This window comes from Podarcis pityusensis (assembly GCF_964106645.2).
Source record: "Podarcis pityusensis genome assembly, chromosome: 8".
In the NCBI taxonomy this organism is placed as follows: Eukaryota; Metazoa; Chordata; class Lepidosauria; order Squamata; family Lacertidae; genus Podarcis; species Podarcis pityusensis.
The window spans coordinates 25861568-25883831 of NC_138033.1; the positions used below are offsets into that span (position 1 = coordinate 25861568).

The 22264-nt window shown below is 44.4% G+C and overlaps 1 protein-coding gene across 1 annotated transcript in view; it reads left to right on the top strand.

Annotated features, from left to right (window-relative positions):
• Window positions 1-461: 461 nt before the first annotated feature.
• LIN28A (lin-28 homolog A) overlaps window positions 462-22264 on the top strand; it is a 48871-nt gene continuing 27068 nt past the window's right edge. The window contains exons 1-2 of the mRNA XM_081015918.1: window positions 462-747; window positions 1979-2169. Of these exons, the coding sequence (XP_080872044.1) occupies window positions 717-747; window positions 1979-2169 (222 nt within the window). The 5' untranslated portion in view covers window positions 462-716. The remainder of the gene's footprint in view (window positions 748-1978; window positions 2170-22264) is intronic.

The following is a 22264-nucleotide window of genomic DNA, read 5'->3' on the forward strand; positions in this document are numbered from 1 at the left end:
GGAATGTATAATTACTAGTGTGGTGTGTGTGATTGTGTATCACGTGGGAAAGCTGTGTGTGTGTGTGTGAGAGAGAGAGAGAGAGAGAGAGAGAGAGAGAGGTGGAGAGAAAATATGAATGAATGAATGAGCCATGTGTGAAAACTGCATATGGTGAAAGGTATCCCAGGGACGAGGCCCCTCCGGGTTCTTGAGATCTCTCCAACCAACGAGATTTTAAAAAGCGTGGAAGGAGAAAACTGAGTTTCATGAAAGAAAGAAAAAGCATGGACACAAAGCAGGATCCGCTCCATAGCTTGCAGGATGGCAGGAGGTTACATTTTTTTGTCTCCTAGGAAGGGAGAAGAGCGCTTATATTGCGGCGAGGTGGGCGGGGGGAGGAGGCAGGGGGGAGGGAGGGGAGGCCCGCGGGGGGAGGGGGAAAGCGCGCAAGGTTTGGCGTTAGGGGAATTCTATTGTCTCTTAGAAATTTGGGAAGCTTTAGCAGGCCCTGGGCCCTCCCACTGCTATTGTTGCAGTGAAGATGTAGCAAACCTTTCTCTCGCCTTCCCTCCGCTTGTTTTGAATCTTCCACCACCCCCTCCTCCCTTTCTCCCCCCCCCCTCTTTTTTTTTGGGAGCTGCTGAGCTGCTCTGACACCCTCTCCAAAGACGGGCTGGCAGAGAGGAGGGGAGGCTGCTCCAGCCAGAGTCCACCATTTCCACCGGGGGTGCAGAATGGGGTCTGTTTCTAACCAGCAGTTTGCAGGTTAAGTGAAAATTTCATACCCAATTCTTCCCTTCCCTTCTCTCTCTCCCCCCCCACACCCCCGCTCAAGGAATACTCTTTCATCCTTTTCCCTCTTTTTCTCTCTCTATCTCTGCCCTCCATCCCTGTTTTGAAAATCAGCGGTGTGCTCTGAAGAGCTTTCCCTCACCTCTTCTCATTTTAGGAATAGTTTTACAGCTGTTTTCAATCAATCCTCTTCATTTTTAAAAGGAAAGATTTGCGTTGATTCTTTCATATATTCTTTCTAAAATGTTACTTTTTGAGCGAGCGGTCGGTTTAGTCACTTTCTTGCTTCACCATGTGCTTTTTCTGTATAATAATTGGGGAGGGCGGAATTTTGCAAACTTTTTGGGTGTATCTAGACAACTACAAACTTAGGCAACGTTTTCTTGGGAGCAGGTCCCATTAAACGCGGCGAGGTTTCTTCAGAGTAGACATGCGTTGAATTGCACGAGTTCTGATTTTGTGCTTTGCTTTTAAAGAGGAACTACAGTATATATCTATACGCTTAAAATGGTTTCGACAGACCAACACTTCGCTTCCCAGAGTATTTCTCCCCAGTGTACAAATATTTTGTATTTCCATATAATCAATGTCCATACATACACCTCGAATGCTTTAGAATAGTTTGAAAATGGGCTAGTGGTGTCACGCTGTCCCATCCACTAGTTTACTTTTACTCCCTCCCCCCATCCTGTGAAAATAGCGTGGGATCCACCCCGCAACCCGGGATGGCATAGATTTGGAATACACCGATTTCTTCGATGTTTTGGAGCTGCGTTTTCTTTTTTGGGCACCCTACGGAATTTGGAAGAGGGAGCGAGTTCTTGGTATCCCTCCCCCACAAATATGTTTTGAATCCTGTCCTTCCTAATCTTCCATGGATGAAGACTTGCGATTTAGTCCTCTTCCTCCCCCCCCCGGCCAAATAACCCCAGAGCCGAGGCTGCTCTCTGCATGGCTTCCTGTCGAGCCTTCTGCGCGCTCAGCAGGGCTGGAGCTCTCCGAGGACGACGATGGCGTTTCCCGCGGGGGGCTGGGGGGCCGGCCGGGAGGTGAGCCCCCTCTCGGGCGTCCCAACCCTGGGTGGCCCCCGGAGGTCCCGCGCTCCCTCTGTTGCGCACCCGCTGGCCCTTGGGAGGAGCGGGGAGGGGGACTCCCCTCCTTTGGCTGGACTCCGGCTGATGATCCTCGGCGCGTATGTTTCCAGGTGGCTGCGCCAAGGCGGGCGAGGAAGAGCCCACGGGGGACTCGCCCCGGCCGGACGAGGAGAGCCAGCCGCTCCTGCATGGCGCCGGGATCTGTAAGTGGTTCAACGTGCGGATGGGCTTCGGCTTCCTCTCCATGACCACCAAGGAAGGCATCGCCCTCGAAAGCCCCGTGGATGTTTTCGTGCATCAGGTAAGGGGTTGGGGGGGGGGGAGGCAGGGAAGCGGGGCTGCCTTGGTCCTGAGCGGCTCGGGGCGGGGGGGGAGGAGGCTTCCCCCGAAGGCTGAGCCCGGGCGACCCCGGCTTGGGGCCTAGGGCGCCGCCTTGGCGTGGGCCTTCCAGGCTGGACGCAGCCGGGGTGGAGTTTGCACGCGCGCGAAGTTTGGGAACTGCGGCAGGCCTCGTGGGCTGATCCGATCCGGAGCAAAGCGGGGTGTGTGGACGGGGAGATCTGCCCCCCCTATCTAAAAAAGAGGGGGTAGCTAGTTTATCACATTCTCTCCACTCTTTACTGAGGAAGAAATCCCCCCCCCTTGGCTCCCTACTCGGTTCGGTGCCTGGCTGTATACCGGATTTGAATGCAGGCCGCCTGCTTGCCTGGTCCCCACCCCACCCCCGATCTTCCTTCCTTGCTGCTTCTACTCACCCACGGCACTAGGCCTCTCTCTCTCTCTTTCTCGAGGCCAGGAGGGTCAGTTCCTGGGTTCCTTTTCTTCCCGTGATCTCAGGGTTCAAGAGTTAGGTTGCTGTAAAGTGATATCAGATTGATTTCATTCCCCCCCCCACCTTTTCAAAATGGGTCGCTTGGGGATTTGCCTTGAGAAGCGGGGAAAGGGGCGAGGGAGCGCGCGCCGGGATTATTGCCGTGTTAACCAGGCGTGAGGTGGTGTTAATGTAGCTTTAAAAGAAAAAGAAAAAAAGAGAACGCCGGTAAAACACGGATCAAAATGACGACAGGAAATTGGCAGTTGTAGAAGATGCTGAGATACAGTGTTCCACATGTTTAAAACTTTCCCTCTCCCAGTTGGAAGTGGGGGAGGCCTTTTGCTTTGATTTCCATGACTGTAATGTTGGGAAGGTCATGCAGGGACACGGGGGTACAGTGTTGCAGCACAAAATCCAGATGGGACCAGACTTGAAAGTATGATAGCCGGGCGTCTTAATATGAGCTTTAAACAGCTACAGAAATGATCACTTGATGCCTGAATGCATATTGTTATAATGCAAAGGATGCCCTCTTTTACATTGGGATATCAAAGCTCTATAAGGTTTTGTAATGTTGATTGCAAAATGCTTTGCTAAAAAAATTAAGCCTCCCACTTTGATGCCACACTCTTCCTGACACCTGTGCTGCCAATATTTCTCTTTAGCAAACCATCTTGTTGCTCACCTGAGCCACTTTTTTGGGGAATAGTTAGCTGCAGTTTCAGAAGATCCTTTAAAGATTTGTTTTGTCCATGCCACCACCGGGCATGGTGGTACTTTTGTGGGTGTAGATGGCAAGGGTAGTCAAGGGGCTTACTCTGGGAGTTAACCTTTGATGCAATATGGTTTCATCCAGTGGTTCAGAGCAGCTGATGTGAGCTGAAGTTCATCAACTTCGGAAAGGGCCACAAGTTCCCCCACCTTGGTTTAAGATATAAAAAATGGTTATGTGTAATGATGATAGAGGTTTATAATATTATGAATGGGCAGAGAGAGGGGAGGGAATGAAATTGATGGGTTTCTCCTCATATTGAAATTATGTAATTCACTATTCCAATATGTGATGATGGCACTGGTGTAGGTGGCTTTTAAGGAACAGAGAAACTCATGGTTGAAAAGACTGATTAATGGCTATTAGGTATTGTAGCTAAATGGATCTTCCATGTTCTGAGAGAGCCTGGCTCTGAATTACTTGGTGGGACAAGCAACAGTCATCTTCATGCCCTGCTTGCAGACTTAACATATTTTCAGATTAGATGGACCCTCCTATAAGCCAAATCTTATGATAATGCTTTATAATTTTTTTGGTTGCCGAGATGAGATGGAACCACACATTGGATTAGCAGCTTGTTTTACATCTATATTTTGCCCTGGTATACAGGATTTTTTTTACATATATACTGAGGATTACTTTTTGTTACTGAAGATCTCACCTGAAATGAATGTCAAGCTTTGCTAATATGAAAACTGCTGTGTTTCTCGTTTTTTATGTTCTCTTTCTTGCAAGAGACCTGTGCATTTCATTTAGGGCTGGATATAAGTAACTAGTGGATGTTGATCCTTTTAAATATGGGGATCAACTATCATTTGTTCCTTTATCCCACCAGATCTCAATGCAACTTGAGATCTGCATAAGCATCTATTAGAACCTGTTTTAATATAGGCTGCGATCCTTTATGCACTTATCTGGGAGAAAGCCCCATTGAACACAGTGAAATTTACTTCTGAGTAAACATGCATAGGATTGCACCAAGCCTGCTATTTCACCCTACACTTCATTGTAAAATAGTGTGCTTTTATGTATGTCTACTCAGAAGTAATCCCCATTGAGTTCACTGGGACTTACTCCAAGGTAAGTGCATCCTCAGTGCACTGTCCTGCTTTCTCTCCTCTAACCTCACTTTTGTTTAATAAGCAGCCTGATAAAGAGTTCTGGAGAACTTGAAAACTTGCTTATTATTTTGTAGTGCTTTGGTTAGACCTAATCAAGGTAGCATCAGATTGTGGGGTTTTTATTATTATTATTTTTAAATAGGTCAGCATAGTTTCCTGTTCTTTTTGAAGCTACCTATTAGTATCCATAATGGAGTCAACAGTTGCAAAGACATTGCACAAGGTTCTTCAGATAGCTAACAAAGTTAGCTCCCCCTCCCACTACAATAAATAAAATTTTGTTGAGCCGCTTCTAGATCAGCCTACTTTTCTTTTGGACTCCATAGCAAATATTTTCATTTGTGTCTTTGTGGAGCCTCTTTGCAAACCTTGTAATGGAGGGGGTGGGGTGGGCAAGATGAATTGTGAGTAGAGGATTTGTTTTTCCTTTTTGTGTGTAAATCTTTTTTTCTTATCTCTCTGTCCCTTTTTGTACTGGCCAAGGAAGTGATAGCAGAAACCATTTTGATGTTGTAGTAGAGGCTTGAGATTGGTGAGCTGATACTCCAAAATAAAGGAAATCAAGTACAGACACAAACACACTTCCATTTCAGATGGAAGGCTAGATGCTAAGCATCTGAGCATGAGTAATCCTACTGCTATGAGGAGCTCCTGTTCAGAAGAAAACCTACTCACTTTGTCAATACTGATAGTCTGGAAGAAGCTTCAAGCACATGTTTTTGTGTGTGTGTGTGTGAGTTCCACTCAGTTCGGGGGCATAGATTCCCCATACAGCCCAATCCTGTGCATATTTACTCAGAAATAACTTCCACTGGCATTAGTGGTGCTTACTCTCAGGTACATTTGCAAAGAATTTCAGCCTTACAATGCCTGTTTACTCAGAAGTAAGCCACTGTGTTAACCTGGGGTTTACCGACAAATAAATGCATTTTGGATTGCACCCTTAATGAAAGTTTGTTGCAACAGAAGTGGAGACATAAAGTTCAGAAGGTGCTTTAAATAAACTCAACAAGGAATTTAGCTTGGCAGGGAGGACGGCAGGGGCAAATGAACTTGTGCTGCATGTGTGTAAAAGTTTAAAGTGAATCACTGTTGATTCTGGGGTGGGAATTTGGATTTTTATAAGGTCTGTTCATGAGGTGCCAGGTGCTGAAATCCTAAAATCATTTGCTTTGTTACTGTTGCGGTGGCATTACTCTAGAGCAAGTGAGTTGAAGTGGGTGGCTTTATATATGGAAACAGTAAATGACTTCTTTTGAGAACTTCTCTTGATTCCAACTACTCAGTTCTTCCCTAGGGTTTTGCTTTCCTTCCCACCAGGCAGATGGCAAATCTGTAAAAAAGAAAAGAAAGAATGGATGTGACCCCTGATTTCTGCATTTTACTCCCCCTCTGCCCTCAGAGAACGGTTTCCCCAGGTCAGGGCCTGGATATATTGATGGAAAAGCCCAGAGGGAATAACCATGGAATGCTGATTTCCTTGTTCCAGAGGGATGCAGATTGCAGCATGAGGATATAAGGGAAGAGGACCAATGCTTTGTTTTAGCTACACTGCCAGTCACTTTGGTATGTGGCTGAATTTTTTAGTGCTGGCTGAATTTGGGAGAATGAAGCCCAATGCAAGTCCATTTTTTGGAACTGGTTCTGCATCTATGTAGAAATGCCTGATTCCTGTTCTAGGGAAAGTGGCCTTCCCTTTTGTGCTTGAGTGTGGGTTTGTGAAATGCAGAGGCAACTTCAGGTACTGGAGGCAGGGTGGGAGTCCTCTGGTCTCCCCAGCATTTATTGCCCCAGACAGTCTAGTTTTCTGATTGCAGGCACTAATAGTCTTGCACCCTCACAGAAAATTAAATGGTTGGAGCGTCTCTGGTGTCCTAACAGCTTTGCTCTGCCTTGCACCCTCTGATTCAAGAAAAATAACCCAAAATTCCAGCTTCCTCAATTCATTCTTCACTGCAGTGCACGTGGTGTGGAAGTCCTGAGGATGCACTTAGTACTACTACTACTATTATAAATCAGGTTGCCCATATTTTTAAGGGGTAAAATGTAAAGGTTAAAGATAAAACCAGGAGAGGGGAACCTAAGACTCACAGCATGTTACTGGATTGCAATTCCCATCATCCCTGACCAATGGCCGTGGTGTCTAGGGCAGAAGTGAGTTAGGGGTCTTAAGAGCACCTGGTTCCCCACCCTTGGACTAGAGAGAAGTGCAGGCCTTTCTATGTTTAAAGAGAATCTCCATGGCCAAAGGCAATATAACAATGAAAAACAAGTCAGGGGTGGCTCCAAGTAAGAGCCCCCCCCAACAAAATGCCATTGGTGGTCTCCTTTTGTCATCAGTTTCTCATGCACCCACAAATCTATTAGCTGACTAATCAGTGTCTCCAGACCTCTGATAGCATCACACTGAATTTCCCCTGCAGTTTTTTAGCAGATAAAGAGCAGCAGGCGTAGTGTCTAAACAGCAGGCAGGACTCCTGCTGCTTTTTAACCTCCTCTGCACCCATGGAAATGAGTGAAGACCCTGCCTCTCTCCCAAACCATCTGGGCATGCCAGAGGGCATGGGGGACTGGATTGGTAGTGACCAAAAAATGATGACTGACTCATAAGTCTCTCTCTTTCTTTCTTTCTTTCTTTCTTTCTTTCTTTCTTTCTTTCTTTCTTTCTCTCTCTCTCTCTCTCTCTCTCTCTGTGTGTCACTACAATGACCCCTCTGGTGGGCTTCCAGGAGGTGGGTATCAGCCCTGCAATCTGTGTTGGGTTGCTGGGAGCCATCCACCATTTTAATTACAATGCGCTCCCACAGCACTGCTCTGGGACATGATGAGCAGCTTAAAATGGTGGCTTCGCAGCCACCCGTTGCTCTTACCCAGTTGATTTGGCCCTGGAGTCGTAGCAGGTGGTAGGGCCTAAAGCAAGTACAATTGTACTTTGGTTTTTGAACAGCTTAGTTCTCAAACGTTTTGGCTCCCGAACGCTGCAAACCCGGAAGTGACTGTTTCGGTTTGCGAGTCCCGTCCCCCCGCCTCACCGGTTTAGCACAGCATGTGGGGGCTTGCCTCAAGGGCGGCTCATGGGCCTGTTAAACGACCCCTGTGGGCCATTTGTGGCCCATGGACCTTAGGTTGCCTATCGCTGGTCTAGGGCCACCATGAGACACAACAGGGGAGGCCATCACATCATGTTCACACCACACTTGCAAGCTTCCAACTGCTGTTGGAAACAGTGCAAAACTAGATCTTGATCCAGTATGTGGTTGTTTACACATGCGTTAGAATCAGGTAGCATATCTTCAAATGTGATAAACTGGACCGTGCTGGTTCAGGCTGCAGGTGGAGGGTCACAGTTTTGAATGTTTCTCTATGAAACCCTGCAAGTGGAACACTAATGCAGCAAAGAAAGAGGAGATGGGACAGAAAGCTGCTTCCTGGTGCTCTGCCTTTCCCTCATCCTTGTAGGATGTCTTTTATTTTTCTGAGTAAAATAAGGCATTCCCTTCCTCTGCAATCTGAAGCTCTGCAGACTATACCACCATTTTGTGCAACATGCAGAGCAGGACTAAATAGTGTTGGTTGTGGTTGTTCTTAGTATGTGGCACTTTCTTGTTGTGCAGAGTGCTTTACAGCCCTTCCTTAGAGTGGGTTGACAATCTGTATTCTGGGGGAACCTGGGGTTCATTGTGAGCTGATCAGTGTTTCCCCAAGAGTATCACTGGTGAAAGACAAGCATTGCCTCTATATCTACCCCTATGTATCTTCCCCAGCAGTGTACAAATGCAGGACAGTGCTGGCTGTGTTTTTAAGGTGTGTTCTTGCTTTACGTGGGGCAAATGAGAGGCCATTCTGAGCTGAGTATGCAAACTATAACAGGCCCCTCCAAACCCTCTGCAGTTTGGGGGCTCATCAGCTGACAAGCTAATGTCCACAGCTTGAAAACCACAGGGGCAGGAGATTGTTATCAGTAAAAGGAGTTGAACAGAGGGCCACAACTCACCTTGCAATTGATGGTGAAATCAGTACAGTTAAATTTCCTGAATACTGTATTGAACTTGTCTTGTGAATATAGTGACTTGTGTATCCACATCAAGACTCCTTCTTCCTCCGCTCTCCCTTCCTCTCTCCCTCCATTCTGGTGCTAGAAAGGTGGCCTTATCTGGGTTCTCTGGAGCTCTTCATCTTATTCTTCTACACCTGCCTTGCTAACCCTTTAGCTTCACCTTTCCCCTCCTCTGCTGGACTGTCATGTCACAATGAATGCCCAAAACTTTGGCAAATGTCAGCATTCAAATGCCAGCAAATGTCTGCATTCCAGAGCAAAATTCTGTGTCTACAACTGGACTGAACACTGACAGTCATAGGGATTGTCAGCATTCAGTTTTTAATGCTGGAAAAGCAGGAGGGAAAATGGATCTATTTGGGCCACCTGTAAAATTTATCTGGGATTATTAGCAATTGCATTCACATGTCCTTAAGGCAGGATCTGAAGGCATATGATGTAACAGCCCTAGCAGAGGCTGGTCAGCACCTGGATGGGGCCCTACTTTTGTGCCCTAATGAGCCCCCTTGAATTTCATGAGGAAAGAAAAAAGTATAATACTGTACATAAAATGTTGAGATTTTCACTGGAACGTACACACACCATCTTCTCTGTTAATTTAATTCTGGGATGGGGAGCTGCATGACTGCGAGCCATACCCGGCCTCCCAGGCGTCCCCTGAAACCACACCCACACCTGAGGCCAGCAGAAAACAGGATGTGTGGGGAGTTCATTCTTGCTTGGGCAGTAATCCCCTCCCCCAAAGAGGTGGTTGGATCTTGCCCACCCATCTGTCAAAGTTGGCCTGTCCAGGTGGGGGAAATAAAGAACAGGCCCACTGGACCAAGAAGGTTCTCCGCCCTGGAATGTACCACAAGAGAAGTCTCTCAAAGTTGCGGGGGGGGGGGGGGAACGGACATCACTCAGTGGTAAAACACATGGTTTGCTAGCAAATGGTCCCTGCCATTTACAGCTAAAAATATTGGGTACTACCAGCCCTTTAGTCAGAGGCTCTGGAGACCCACTGCCAGTCAGAGTAGACAATACTTGATTAATGGGCTGCTATAAAGTAGCTTTCTATGATAAATTTATTCTCACAAGTTTTATCAAATGTAGATTCCCCCCCAGGCTTAAGGAGCTCAGGGCAACGCACAGTGCTTCCCCCACCCCTTATTCACACTATAACTTTGTGAGGTAGGTTAGGCTAAGAGATAGTGACCAGACCAACCTTATCCAGTAGGTTTCATCTCCTCAGTCTTGGTCCAACACACTTCCAGGGGAAGGCAACTTGCAGTCTCAGGCCTGATTTTATGCAGGTGACAAAGAAGTGGGAAAGGTAACATTACCACCACCCTATATTTTTCTCTGTCTCTTTAAGACCACCAGCACCCCATATTCTCTCTCCTTCTCTCTCTGCCCCTCAGCACCACCCCACATTTCTCTCTCCCTCAGATCATCACCTCCCTATATTATCTCTCTCAAGGAGATTACTACCCCATATTCTCTCACCCATGTGAGGCTGGCACTCCTTCCCTCCCATCTGATAGATTCCTTTGGGGGGGGGTGCAGCCCTTGACAGGGAAAATATGCCCCTTCTGGCTCTAATCACAGTATTTAATATGTGGTGACTCTCAGTTAAGTCAGGTTGCATTAAAGGGGGGCCACAAGATTCTTTGTCTTCTTTCCTGCTTGCAAGAAGACCTTTGGAAGGTGTGAAGGGTCCCTATTTGGACACCCTGATTATTCACAAAGCCACAGCGACATGAGAGAGTGGCTGGTAGTTGGGTTAGCTGGTCCTAATGCCCAGGGCTGCCCTTTCTAGACATTTCCAAGCACTCTCATCTTGGCACCTTTAATGCTAAATTGGGGATGCAGGAAGAAGTGCCCGAAATTGCCAGCAAGGATGGGATTATTTTAATCTAAACTAACAAATCAGCAAGGCCCCATTAAGAATTGAGGAGAGACATCTTTAGCTTGCCTGATCACAATTCATTCATTCATTCATTCATTCATAACCATAGCTTGCCTGATCACCATTCATTCAGGTGGAAGATTAATTAGCACACATACACACGCAAGGCACCCTGAGAAAAAGTGACTTCCCTCATGCCTCCTGTCTTGGGCCATGGAATCTGAATAGTTTCCTAAACTCAGATCTGCCCCTGAGGTTTATAGGTTCCTGCTTTGATTATGTGTTAAGTGGTTCACTTGGTGTGAGAGTGCTGAAGAGTGAATGGGGAGCCATGCTTAGCTTCTCATGCCATAGTTGCTCTAAGGTTGAACAGCTTGAACGGTTACAGGATGATGGCAGCAAAGCCATTGATATTAAGTAGGGAGCTGCCTTCCATGGAGTCCAGGCCATTGGTCCATCTACCTCAGTTCTGGCTACAGCTCTCCAGAGTCAGGCTGGAGGCATTCCTAGAGATGCTGGGAATTGACTCTAGGACCTTCTGTGTGTAATGCGGATGCTCCGCAGGTAGGGAATGGTCTCCCTTCAAGTAAGAAGTTAGAACATCAGGGGGAAAGTCTGAAATTCTTTGTTTGCCCTGCTGTGTTTAGTTTTTTTTCTATTTGGTTTTTAAATGTGATTTCCCACCTCCTGCAGTCTGAACTGGTACAGCCCATTCTACCTTTTCATTCTCTCTTCTGTGAACTACCTGTCCGTATCTGTAGATTGGGGGGAAAGTGTTGTACACTCCTCCAAGGAAGTTATCCCTGCCTCTTTCTGTAGAATTACATGAGAACATCCTTTCACACAAGGGTTGTCTCCAGCTGTAGCCCCTGAGCTTCATCCAGGTGTTCCAAACTGTGCCTATGCATTTGTGGTTGAACATGGGAGATACCACCCTCATCACATTAAATACATTGATTTTTAAAATTGTATTCTGATTGCCTCTCTTATTTCTTACATGCTGCATTTTATTGTATTTCATGTAATTCAAACTGTAATATAATAAAATGCAGGAAATAAAAAGAAGCAATCAAAATACAGTTAAAAACCATGCAGCATTACAACTGCTAAAACAGGCATGATAATAATAATAATAATAATAATAATAATAAAAAATGTGATTTTCAAGTGGTCCATGGGCAGAAGAAAAAGAGGCCAAGAGTGTGAGCTGAGAAATCTCAGTTTCAAATTTGCTCATTAGTCATGAACCCACTAGGCTCAGCTGCCCTCCCTTGCAAAAAGGAGCAAACAGGTTATTATCTTACAGGACTATTGCAAGAACTTCTAGATATAATGTACGTGGTGACTTTTGATCACTCTAAATTGCTGTGTAAATGCTAAACTTTTAGTATGCTAGGACCTCCACTTATATCCTGCAGGCATCTTCACTGCATATATCAGGCATAGGCAAACTCCGACCCTCCAGATGTTTAGCCAACAGGACCAGTGGTCAGGGATGATGGGAACTGTAGTCTCAAAACATCTGAAGGGCTGGAGTTTGCCTATGCCTGGCATACATGCTGTCAGTGTCTGCTTAAAGCTTCCTTAGGCAAGCATTTCCAGACAAGTTGGTGTGTATTTTAATATCATGTTAGCTTATTGTTGATTTTGAAATGTTTTTCCTTGCTTTGGATTAATAATCTTAAATGTTTTATTTTACTCCCCCCCACCCAAACCACTTAGAGGGTTGCTTTTTTCAATCAAGTGATATATAAATTTTGTTAAATAAAATGATAAATACAACAACAACTCCAGCTTTTGATATCATCATCGTCATCATTACGATTTGATAATTTTCCAAGTGGGTTGACCATTTCTCATCAAGTCATTGGTCAACCAGAAATGAGTAGACAAAACTGGGAGAGCATCACAGAAAAAGCGTGTGTTCTTTGTCCATGGACAATGTCCTCGAACCAGACAAGGTCTGCTTTAAGTGCAGCAGAGCCCATTGATAACCCTCTCCTGGTCATTTACACATGTGAATGATAACCCACAGGAAGTAACTGTGGGAGAAAGAAGGGAACTGGCCTCTTCAGATCTATTAAATCACTTTATTACAGGAACCAGCCCTGAATAGCCCTTCCTGGCAGGGGGTTAGTCTCCCTCTCCCTCTCTCTCCTCTCCAACCATCTCACCCCTCCCTCCTTCTCCTCAACTGATAACAAAGCAATCAAAATTTTGGCAACCTGGGAGGCCAACTGAGTTACCTTCCCTCTGGCAAGTTGTGATCTGGGTAGATAATATTTGGAGCCCCTGCTCTTAGGTGTTCAGAAATGGAGCACACCTTTGTGGGCCGTGAAAATTGTGGAAAGAATGGTGCTTGTAGGGATAGGTTTTTTTGGCTTGAAATAGGATGCAAATAATTTTACATTGGGAAAAGCCAGGCTCTGGTTTGGTGCCTCCATTAAACTAATGGGCCAAATCCATTGATCCTTCAAGCATCAACAGAGCTCCAGTGATTGCCACCCCATTTAATTACAGATATTCCACACCTGCTTAACCATATCCCACTGAATGCCAGCCCCAAAGAGGAAAGCCTTAAGCTCTTCTGGAACTTATTTAAGTTTGATGGACCTCTAATAGAAGGGAGTTCCTGCCAAGGAATAGCCTCTGCCAACAACCTCCCCACCCGCTAAAAAGGTGTCCTATTCAAACCCTATGCTGTGCATAGTTAAGAAGGCATTATCTATTGGTTTTAACCATTGTGATTCGGTTACTGTTAAGGTGATCGTTATTTGGGGAATATGCCAATGGTGCCTTAGCCAAATTGGTGCCCTCCTGGTGTTGTTGGGCCAGTACAATAAGAAGCCCCAGTCAGCATAGCCAATAGCCATGGATGATGGAAGTTGTAGTCCCTAGCATCTGAATGGCACCCCATTGGCACCAGCAAAGAGAAACAATATTTATTACTATAGCATAATATGTTGTGGACCAGAGCTCACTTCATCAGATGCATGTATTTATGTCAACCTTCACCAGTTTGGTTCTCTTTTGATGCTTTGGACTGCAACTCCTATCACCTTTGGCCAGCATGGTGCTGGCTGGAGCTAAGGACAAAAGAAGAGTCCTGCTGGATGAGGCCAGTGACTCATCTAGTCCAGCATCCTGTTCTCACAGTGGCCAACCAGGTGCCTATGGGAAATCCGCAAGCAGGATTCAAGCACAAGAGCCCTCTCCCCTCTTGGGGGCTCCAGCAACTGGCTTCAGTCCACAAATGATTCTGCAACAATAAATCTGTTAAGTCTATAAGGTGCCACAAGACTCTTTGTTGCAATAGAATAGACCAGTATGACTACTCTTCTGGAATTTATCACTATGGCCACCAATTAATTATTCTCTTGCTTTGCTTTGTCTTTCAATCACTGAGACTGATGTGGCAGCAATAGTGAGTCAAACATCTCCCTGGAAATGAGGGGTTATGCACTTTGGAACCAAATGTAAAGAAAGAGCCCTTATAGATGGGCGAGTAGCTTGTTCCACAGAGAAATCAGGAGCATCATCAACAGCTAGAAAAAACAAACACTGCCTTATGACGTATAGTTATATTTTGCGTTATCTGGGGAAAGGATTAATCCTAATCAGCAAACTTAAATTGATGAGTGTGGCCAATTTCTATGTTTTCAAGACCACTTCTGTTTTCAGACAGTCTCCTGGGGGTGGGGTTTAAAAAGTGTATTGCCTGATCCCCCTCTGTAGAAAGCCAGTTCTCTGATCATTGTTCTAACCAATTTGCTATCATATAGCTATAAGGATTTTGCCCCTATAGAACTTTTGTGCTGAGTCCTAAGAGCTTTTCATGCAAGACAAGCAGAGCCAACTCGCACTGGCCCAAGTCCACATGGCCAATGGTCAGGGATGATGGGAGTTGTAGTCCAATAACATGGGTGGGTGGTGAGTTGGTGAGCCTTCAGATGTTGGACTCCAGAACCTGCTTAGTTTGAGCAAGGCTACTCCCTTAAACCAGAGGGCAAACTACTATCAGCTTAATCCCATGTTGTTCCCATCATGCCTGACTATTTGCTATGCTGGCAGGACTGATGGGAATTCTAGTCCAAAACATATAGAGGGTGCCTGATTGGGGAAGGCTTGCCTTTGGAGTGTGATTGCATTATTGTCTTGCTGTCCTGCCTTCGTCACCTTAGCTGAGTCCCTGCTATGAGTACAAGTGATTCCATGCATCATTTTCTCTCATCTGAATGATTTGAGAACACTGTGCGGTAGTAGCCACAATAGCATTTTACTGTATATGAAATTTGTGTACCTTAGCATATTGTTTTCAGAGTTTCTGCTCTTCTGCCACTTAATTTCAGCAGCTTGCTTTCTGAGAGTTGGGGCAAGCATGCACATTCATGGTTTTTTAGTTGAATTGCCTGCCTCAGCAGTTTTGATTGACAGTGGTTTTGCAAGGGCATTGGGATTGAACTGGCATGCAGTCACTGTTTTGATTTACTGATAAAATATTACCTAAGTCAGTGGTTCTCAAAGGGTGTGGTGCATGCCACAATGGTGGGGCAGGAGAGGATGGCAAGTGTGTCAGGAAGAGTCAAGAACAATCCAAGAAACATTTCAGTATAGAATAGTTATAATAATAATAATAATAATAATAATAATAATAATAATAATTTATTATTTATACCCTGCCCATCTGGCTGGGTTTCCCCAGCCACTCTGGGCGGCTTCCAACAGAATATTAAAATACAGTAGTCTATTGAACATTAAAACTTTCCCTAAACAGGGCTGCCTCCAGATGTCTTCTAAAAGTCAGATTGTTGTTTGTTTCCTTGACATCTGATGTGAGGGTGTTCCACAGGGCGGGTGCCACCACCAAGAAGGCCCTCTGCCTGGTTACCTGTAACCTCACTTCTCACAGTGAGGAAACTGCCAGAAGGACCTCAGTGTCCGGGCAGAATGATGGGGGTGGAGATGCTCCTTCATGTATACAGGACCGAGGCCATTTAGGGCTTTAAAGGCCAGCACCAACACTTTGAATTGTGCTCAGAAACGTACTGGGAGCCATAGCTAGGTCAAATGAGTCCTAAATGAGATTCCCCGGCAGAAGAAAGCTCACACCTCTAATTCAGTTTGTATACATACTCAAGGTGCATTTAAGAGGCTCGTTTATATGTATATTATGGGAATGATTCATGGTCTTATGTAGCCGCATTGTTTCATACTTTCTGAATGTCCCATGATCATATTATAAAATAGTTGTGTTCTATGTTATAAAGGAGGCCGAGAGCTCTTGGCTCCTTGCACGATGGGTGGATAAAAATGCAAATCCTTCTCTAAGTGACACTTTGCTCTCCCCATATTTATTTACCTACTTAACTTATATAGCTGCCCCATAGCAGTACTACTGTAGGAAGTCAGTGTGGCATAATGGTTAGAGTGTTGGAGATCAGGGTTCCAATTCCAACTCAGTCATGAAGCTCCCTGGGTGACCTTGGGCCAGTCACAGCCTCTTAACCTATTTCAGGGTTGTTGTAGGGATCAGCTGAGGAAGCGGGGGTGGGGGAACCATGTACTCCTTGGAGAAAAAGGAGAAAAGCAAGAAACAAGCTCTTCTGCTTACCTGCTTTAGAAAGTTGGAGGGACTGGCCAGATGGAGATGCCATCCTGAGGTCTCCACATGGTCGCAATTTGACCCGCACCAGTAGTAAAACGTACCTTGGACCTGGCGGATTTCAGTCACTGCCTTTCCTCCAAATATTAGGTTAATTGGCATAGCAGTTCTAGGTTGCTTGTGTTATCATCAGCGCTGCTTTGTACCACCCCCTGCCATTGTTTTGTTTGTTTGCTTTTTCATTTCACAAACTTATAAACTGCTTCACAGCCTGAAGCTATCAAAATGATGTACCAGAAAACAAGAACAAGATACAAATTCAAGGAACAACTAAACCTATTCTTACGGGCTCTGAAAGCAATAAAACAGTTCCTACAAATTCTAAAAAAAATTTCAACAGATGTGCAATTAATATTAACCATAAATAACTGTTGAAGAAGGGAAAGATTTCTTAAACAAAAGCATATTCAGAAATATATAATATTATATTATAATATTATAATATATATTATATCATACGTCATCCATCTGACTGCATTACTCCAAACACTCTGGGTGGCTTCCAATAAATTAAAACACAGTAAGACATCAAACATTAAAAACTTCCCTAGTGTAGGTGCCTAAACAGTACCTGATTCTTACCCAGCCTCATATATATTTCATTTCCCTCTATCCTCACTGTTTACAATCTAACCACACAAACCTCAGTTATACTCCCATTTATTTATACTTTCCAACTTAATACTTCTTGCATCTAATAAAGTCAGTGCAAGTTTATGCCACAATAAACTTGTTATTTATTTAAGGTGCTGCAAGCCTCATTGTATTTTTCCTAAGGGAAGCTTTTACCAATGGTAGAAAGAAACTATTACAATATATTTCAATAGCTGTTGCTGAAAGAAAAACGGGGCACTGGCAACAAATTTAATTTGATTTATATTAAAAGACAAAGGCAGGAAATTATATTATATGGAGAAAATAAGGAAGAAGGAAGGTTGTCACTGCCACATGTAATGTAACAATTCTCAAGCTGTTTGAGTCAGTTCATTTTATGGTATCTTTATCAGAAAATAAGTACTTTTGTGTAGTGTTAGAAACTCATACAGTGGTACCTCGGGTTAAGTACTTAATTCGTTCCGGAGGTCTGTTCTTAACCTGAAACTGTTCTTAACCTGAAGCACCACTTTAGCTAATGGGGCCTCCTGCTGCTGCCGTGCCACCGGAGCCCAATTTCTGTTCTTATCCTGAAGCAAAGTTCTTAACCTGAAGCACTATTTCTGGGTTAGCGGAGTCTGTAACCTGAAGCGTATGTAACTTGAAGCGTATGTAACCCGAGGTACCACTGTATATATAAGCTAGGCACCAAATGGCTTCTTTAACCAAGGTTACAGTTGCCGCAGCAGAATACCACATTTTTCCGTATATAAGACTAGGGTGGGGGTTTTTTATTAAAAAAGCATGTTGAAAATTTGGGCTTGTCATATACACAGGTAGTGCTGAGGGTGACATGTGATTGGTTGAGTCCCCCAACATAGGGGGCATCTTATACACAGGGGCATGTTATACACTGAAAAATACGGTATCTAGTTGCCATTTTCGGGCAAGATGGCTCTAAAGTCTTATTTTTCAAATGATGGACTGACCGATTCTCAGTTAAACATCTGGCTAGCTCAGATGACAGCCTTAAGCTAGGTTAAGAGCTTTGAGAACTTAAAAGAAGAAAAATCAATTTATCCAGGGTCAGCCCACATATATATTGGCCTCTTCCTACCTCATTTTCTTAGTGGTGACACAGACCATTCATAGCGTAGGGATATTTTTCACAACTGTGAGCAGAGCAATGGGATGGGTGAACACAAGCTACAACGGTTAACTGTATCATTGTTCACTGCTCCTGCTGCACAGAAAGTGCATTTTGTTTCCTGAAATTCATTCTGATTGTGCACATAAAATATAATCGATAGATTTCTACAGGATGCGTACTAGTGTGCAAAAGCAGTCCAGATCCAATAATCCCCAGGCGTGCACCTTCAAATGGTAGAGATGTCAGGGGCCATGCTGGTGCCCAGGCATCAGGTGCAAAATGCTTGGCTAATTTCAAACACTGCTTTTGCGTAATGTTGAAAACAGGTTACAAAGGGGAAGCTTTTAACCACCTTGCTGCTATCTGCATGGACTGGCATTGGTTTTCCAGGGTTTTCAGAGACTGGGGTGTGTTTGGCTTTCCCAGCCCTGCCTGGAGATTCAACCTGGGACATTAGCACACAAAGAATGTGCTCTCTCATTAAGCTAAGACCCTTCCCTTTCTGTTGCTGATATTCCACCCCCCACAAAAAAATACACCCGCTGATACACTGGTTTTAGATGTGTACTCATTTGTGTGTCTTTGCTTTGTGGGTCTTCTTGAGTGTTCTCTATGAAGAGAATACCAAATACATAAACTCATTATATCCAGTAAACACTAAACATTCTGTTTCTGCATGCTGGTGCAGCTCATGGTTTGTTGGAAGTGAGATAAGCAGCACAACTGGCTCATGCAATGCTAAGCCAAACCATGGTTTAGCTTTGGGTAGTGTGGCAGCATCAGGACTAGGGGAGGAACGAAGTGGTAATGATATTTCTTTCTGATTACCCACACACTTGTTCTCACTAAGACATATTTTGGCTTCGCATTATGTGCAAACTGGGTCCATGTGTGCGTAGGAAAAGCGCTAAATAAAGTGATATAATTTATAGACAAGCAGGGGCATCTCTGCAATGTCTCCTCTGTTTGCCAGACCATGCTCTGTACGCTTCCACGTTTAACACTAAATCTGGCTCGTACTGGTGCGCTGTAACATGTTATGTTGCTATTTTGATTGGTTTGGTTACAACAAGTTTGAGCAGAAGATGGACTGGGAGATCTCCAATTTACAGTAGCTCAGAAAAGATTGCTTGGTTCCAGTTGTTTAAAAATAGCAACAACACCACTGACCTTTTATTAAATTGAACCAAAGAAGCCCAAGCAGGAGTGGTCTCTGTGGGTGAAAAGACTGCAAGCTCTGTTCAGTTTTGGTACTGGAAGCAAATCCCTAGGCTCAGAATGCGCTCAGGGGCACCTTTAATTCTAATGCTATGGCTCAGTTCACACATCACAGTAAGCCATAGTTCATGGTTTACTATGAAGGTGGCTTTTAGTCTGTTTTGTTTTTCCTGGCTGCTGCTAGGAGGAAACAAGCACCTTTCTTGGTGGTATGCCTGATTGTGATGTGTTTCATGTCTAACAACCCATTGTTTCATAGAATCATAGTGCTGAAAGTAAACCCAAAGCTGCAATGCAGGAATCGCAGCTAAAGAATCCCTGAATCCAACCTCTGTTTAAAAATCTCCAATGAAGGAGAGTCTATTTGTAGCCAAGGTTGTGTTCTTGGCTTACTGATCACTGTCTGATGGAGCAAAACAAACCACATTCGCTGGTTTGGATGTAATGCAATGCCCAGGAATCATGGTTTGTCTTCCCTGCATGCAAGCAAGAGAAGGGGCAAAAAGAACCCTCTTGGGCAGGGTTCAGCAAACTTTTTCAGCAGGGGGCTGGTCCACAGTCCCTCAGACCTTGTGGGGGGCTAGGCTATATTTTGAAGAAGAAAAAAGAACAAATTCCTATGCCCCACAAATAACCCAGAGATGCATTTTAAATAAAAGCACACATTCTTCTCATGTAAAACATGCTGATTCCAAGAACGTCTGCGGGCCAGATTTAGAAGGCGATTGGGCCGGATCCGTTTGCCTACCCATGCTCTTGGGTGTAATCAGTGTAAACCATTAACTGCTACCATGACAGTGAGAATGAGCTCTATTTTTTGTAACAAGCTCTGGTTGGTATCTTGGAGTCCTAGTGGGGAAAAAAAGAGGGGGGAAAGCCCAATACAAAATTAGTTCTAAAGAGCTTCCAAAAAGTTTGAGGATCTCTGAGTTTCAAGTGCAGGCTGGGGTATTGGATCATGTTTTTCATTTGATTGCTTACTCTGCCTATCACAGGGAGACTGAAGAATTCTGGTCTTCTCTATGCTTTGCTGCAGAGATGCATGTCCCCCTGGGCAATGGGAAAACAAATCCTTTCCAGGAATGTTGCATTCCCATCTCTAAAGGTTCATATGCTAATTCCAGCAATTAACAGGAGTAGCTTCCTCATCCTCCCCCCTCACTTGCTCAGTGATTGAAAAAGGCCTGCTGCCTCTTTGTGGCGTATGCATACGGGATTTTTGTTTTTTTAAAAAAAGAAGACTGATCTCTTCCTAGACTTGTAAATTTAATCAAGTGATTCCTTTTGTGCTCTTTATCTTTTGGAGGGATGTAATCATCAGAATCTTAAGATTTTTTTATCTTCTCTTTTTGAAAGTAAAATCGCATCTTGGCTGTGAAATCTAAAGGCTCAGAATCCTTGAAGGCAAACTTTCTATATGTGGGTGAGGAGCTGTGACTCAGTTTCTAGATTTGTGATTTTTTTGGGGTTTGTTTAAAAAAAGGAAGTGCTTCCTGTCTGAAATTGCAAAGCATCCATTGCCTCATCACTTCTTTTGAATTGATCAGGAATTGTGCATGGAGATATGGGAGGGATTGAAGTCGTGAGATGAAAGCTAAATTGTCTGGATAAGTTTAATGTTTCTTTAGTTTAAGGAACTGCCTCATGTTTAAGAACGTTGTAACCCCATAGAACATTGGTCCTCAGCTGGTGAGTAGCAGCCAACCATTAGGTTCTGACCTTACTTAAAGTAGGTCGCATTCATGCCACTATGATAATCTTTTGGAAAGATGGGGGAGAAGAAGAGAGTGAATCATTCAGAACATTACACCAATCCATAGTTTGTGCTAATTACGGTTTTAAACCCAAACAGTGGTCTCACTTTCCCAATATGCAGACAAACTGTAGTTTAAACCAGAGAACCTTTGGCCCTCTCTGGATGTTGTTCAACTCCAACTTCCATCAGCCCCAGCTAGGATGACCAATGGTCATGGATGATGGAGATTGTAGTTAAGCAACATCTTAAGAAAGATGTAATTTATCTGCTCTAGGTCACCTTTCAATAACATTATTCTTGTGCTGTTGGGTTTTGAATTCTGAACTATATTACAACCCAGTGTCTCTGGTGTGTCTTAATATGTCTTGTTGTGTACACTGCCTTGTGAAGGCAAGGCCATAAAAAGCAGTCTATAAATACTTTAAATAAACAAACAAATAGCTATGGCATGTGTGCTCAAATACCAGGTACTTGCAAACTCTCCTGTGGCAGGGCACATGGCGTATTTATCCCCAACTCAAGTTAAATTCATGGTATTTTAGATTGTAAACTCCTCGTGTACTCTGCAAAATATTATGGGTATTGACATTAACCCAGCATGCACCTACCTATATAGGGGCGAGAAAACTGGTCTGGGGGTCAATCTTGGTCCACCTGAAGGTCCAGTTGGGCCCCAAGGTTCATTTCCCCCAAAATACAACCACCTTCAACCATCTGATGTCACTAGATGGTGTCAGATGATGAGTGGCGTGGTAGCGGTCAGTCTTGCTGGGAGCTGCTTTTGCTAGTGCTTTTCTTGTGGGGAATGAACTGGTGAAGCAGACCCCTCTCCCACAGGTTAATTTTGGCAGGTGGGCGGGACCGCCCTATGAGTCACCTGATGCAGTCATGATGTCAGATGATGGACAGGTGGGTGGACATGCCCAGATGACAAGGGTGGCTCACAGGGCTGAAAGGAGATAAAGATCTGACCCACCAGGTCCAAAAGCTTTCCTCACTTCTGGGTGGAATCTACACACATATAAAAACAGTTCTGAAAATGCTTTTTTAAACAGCATTTTTAAAAATACATTGAGTTTTCCATAAGGCTCACCATCACCATCCAATGTCACATTGTATATTGCACTTAAAACATTTTATTTGCAGCTGTATAGCTTAGTCCCTTGTTTAATAAACTCCCCACACAGGATTGTTGTTTAGTCGTGTCCGACTCTTCATGACCCCATGGACCAGAGCACGCCAGGCACTCCTGTCTTCCACTGCCTCCCGCAGTTTGGTCAGACTCATGTTTGTAGCTTCGAGAACACTGTCCAACCATCTTGTCCTCTTGTCGTCCCCTTCTCCTTGTGCCCTCCATCTTT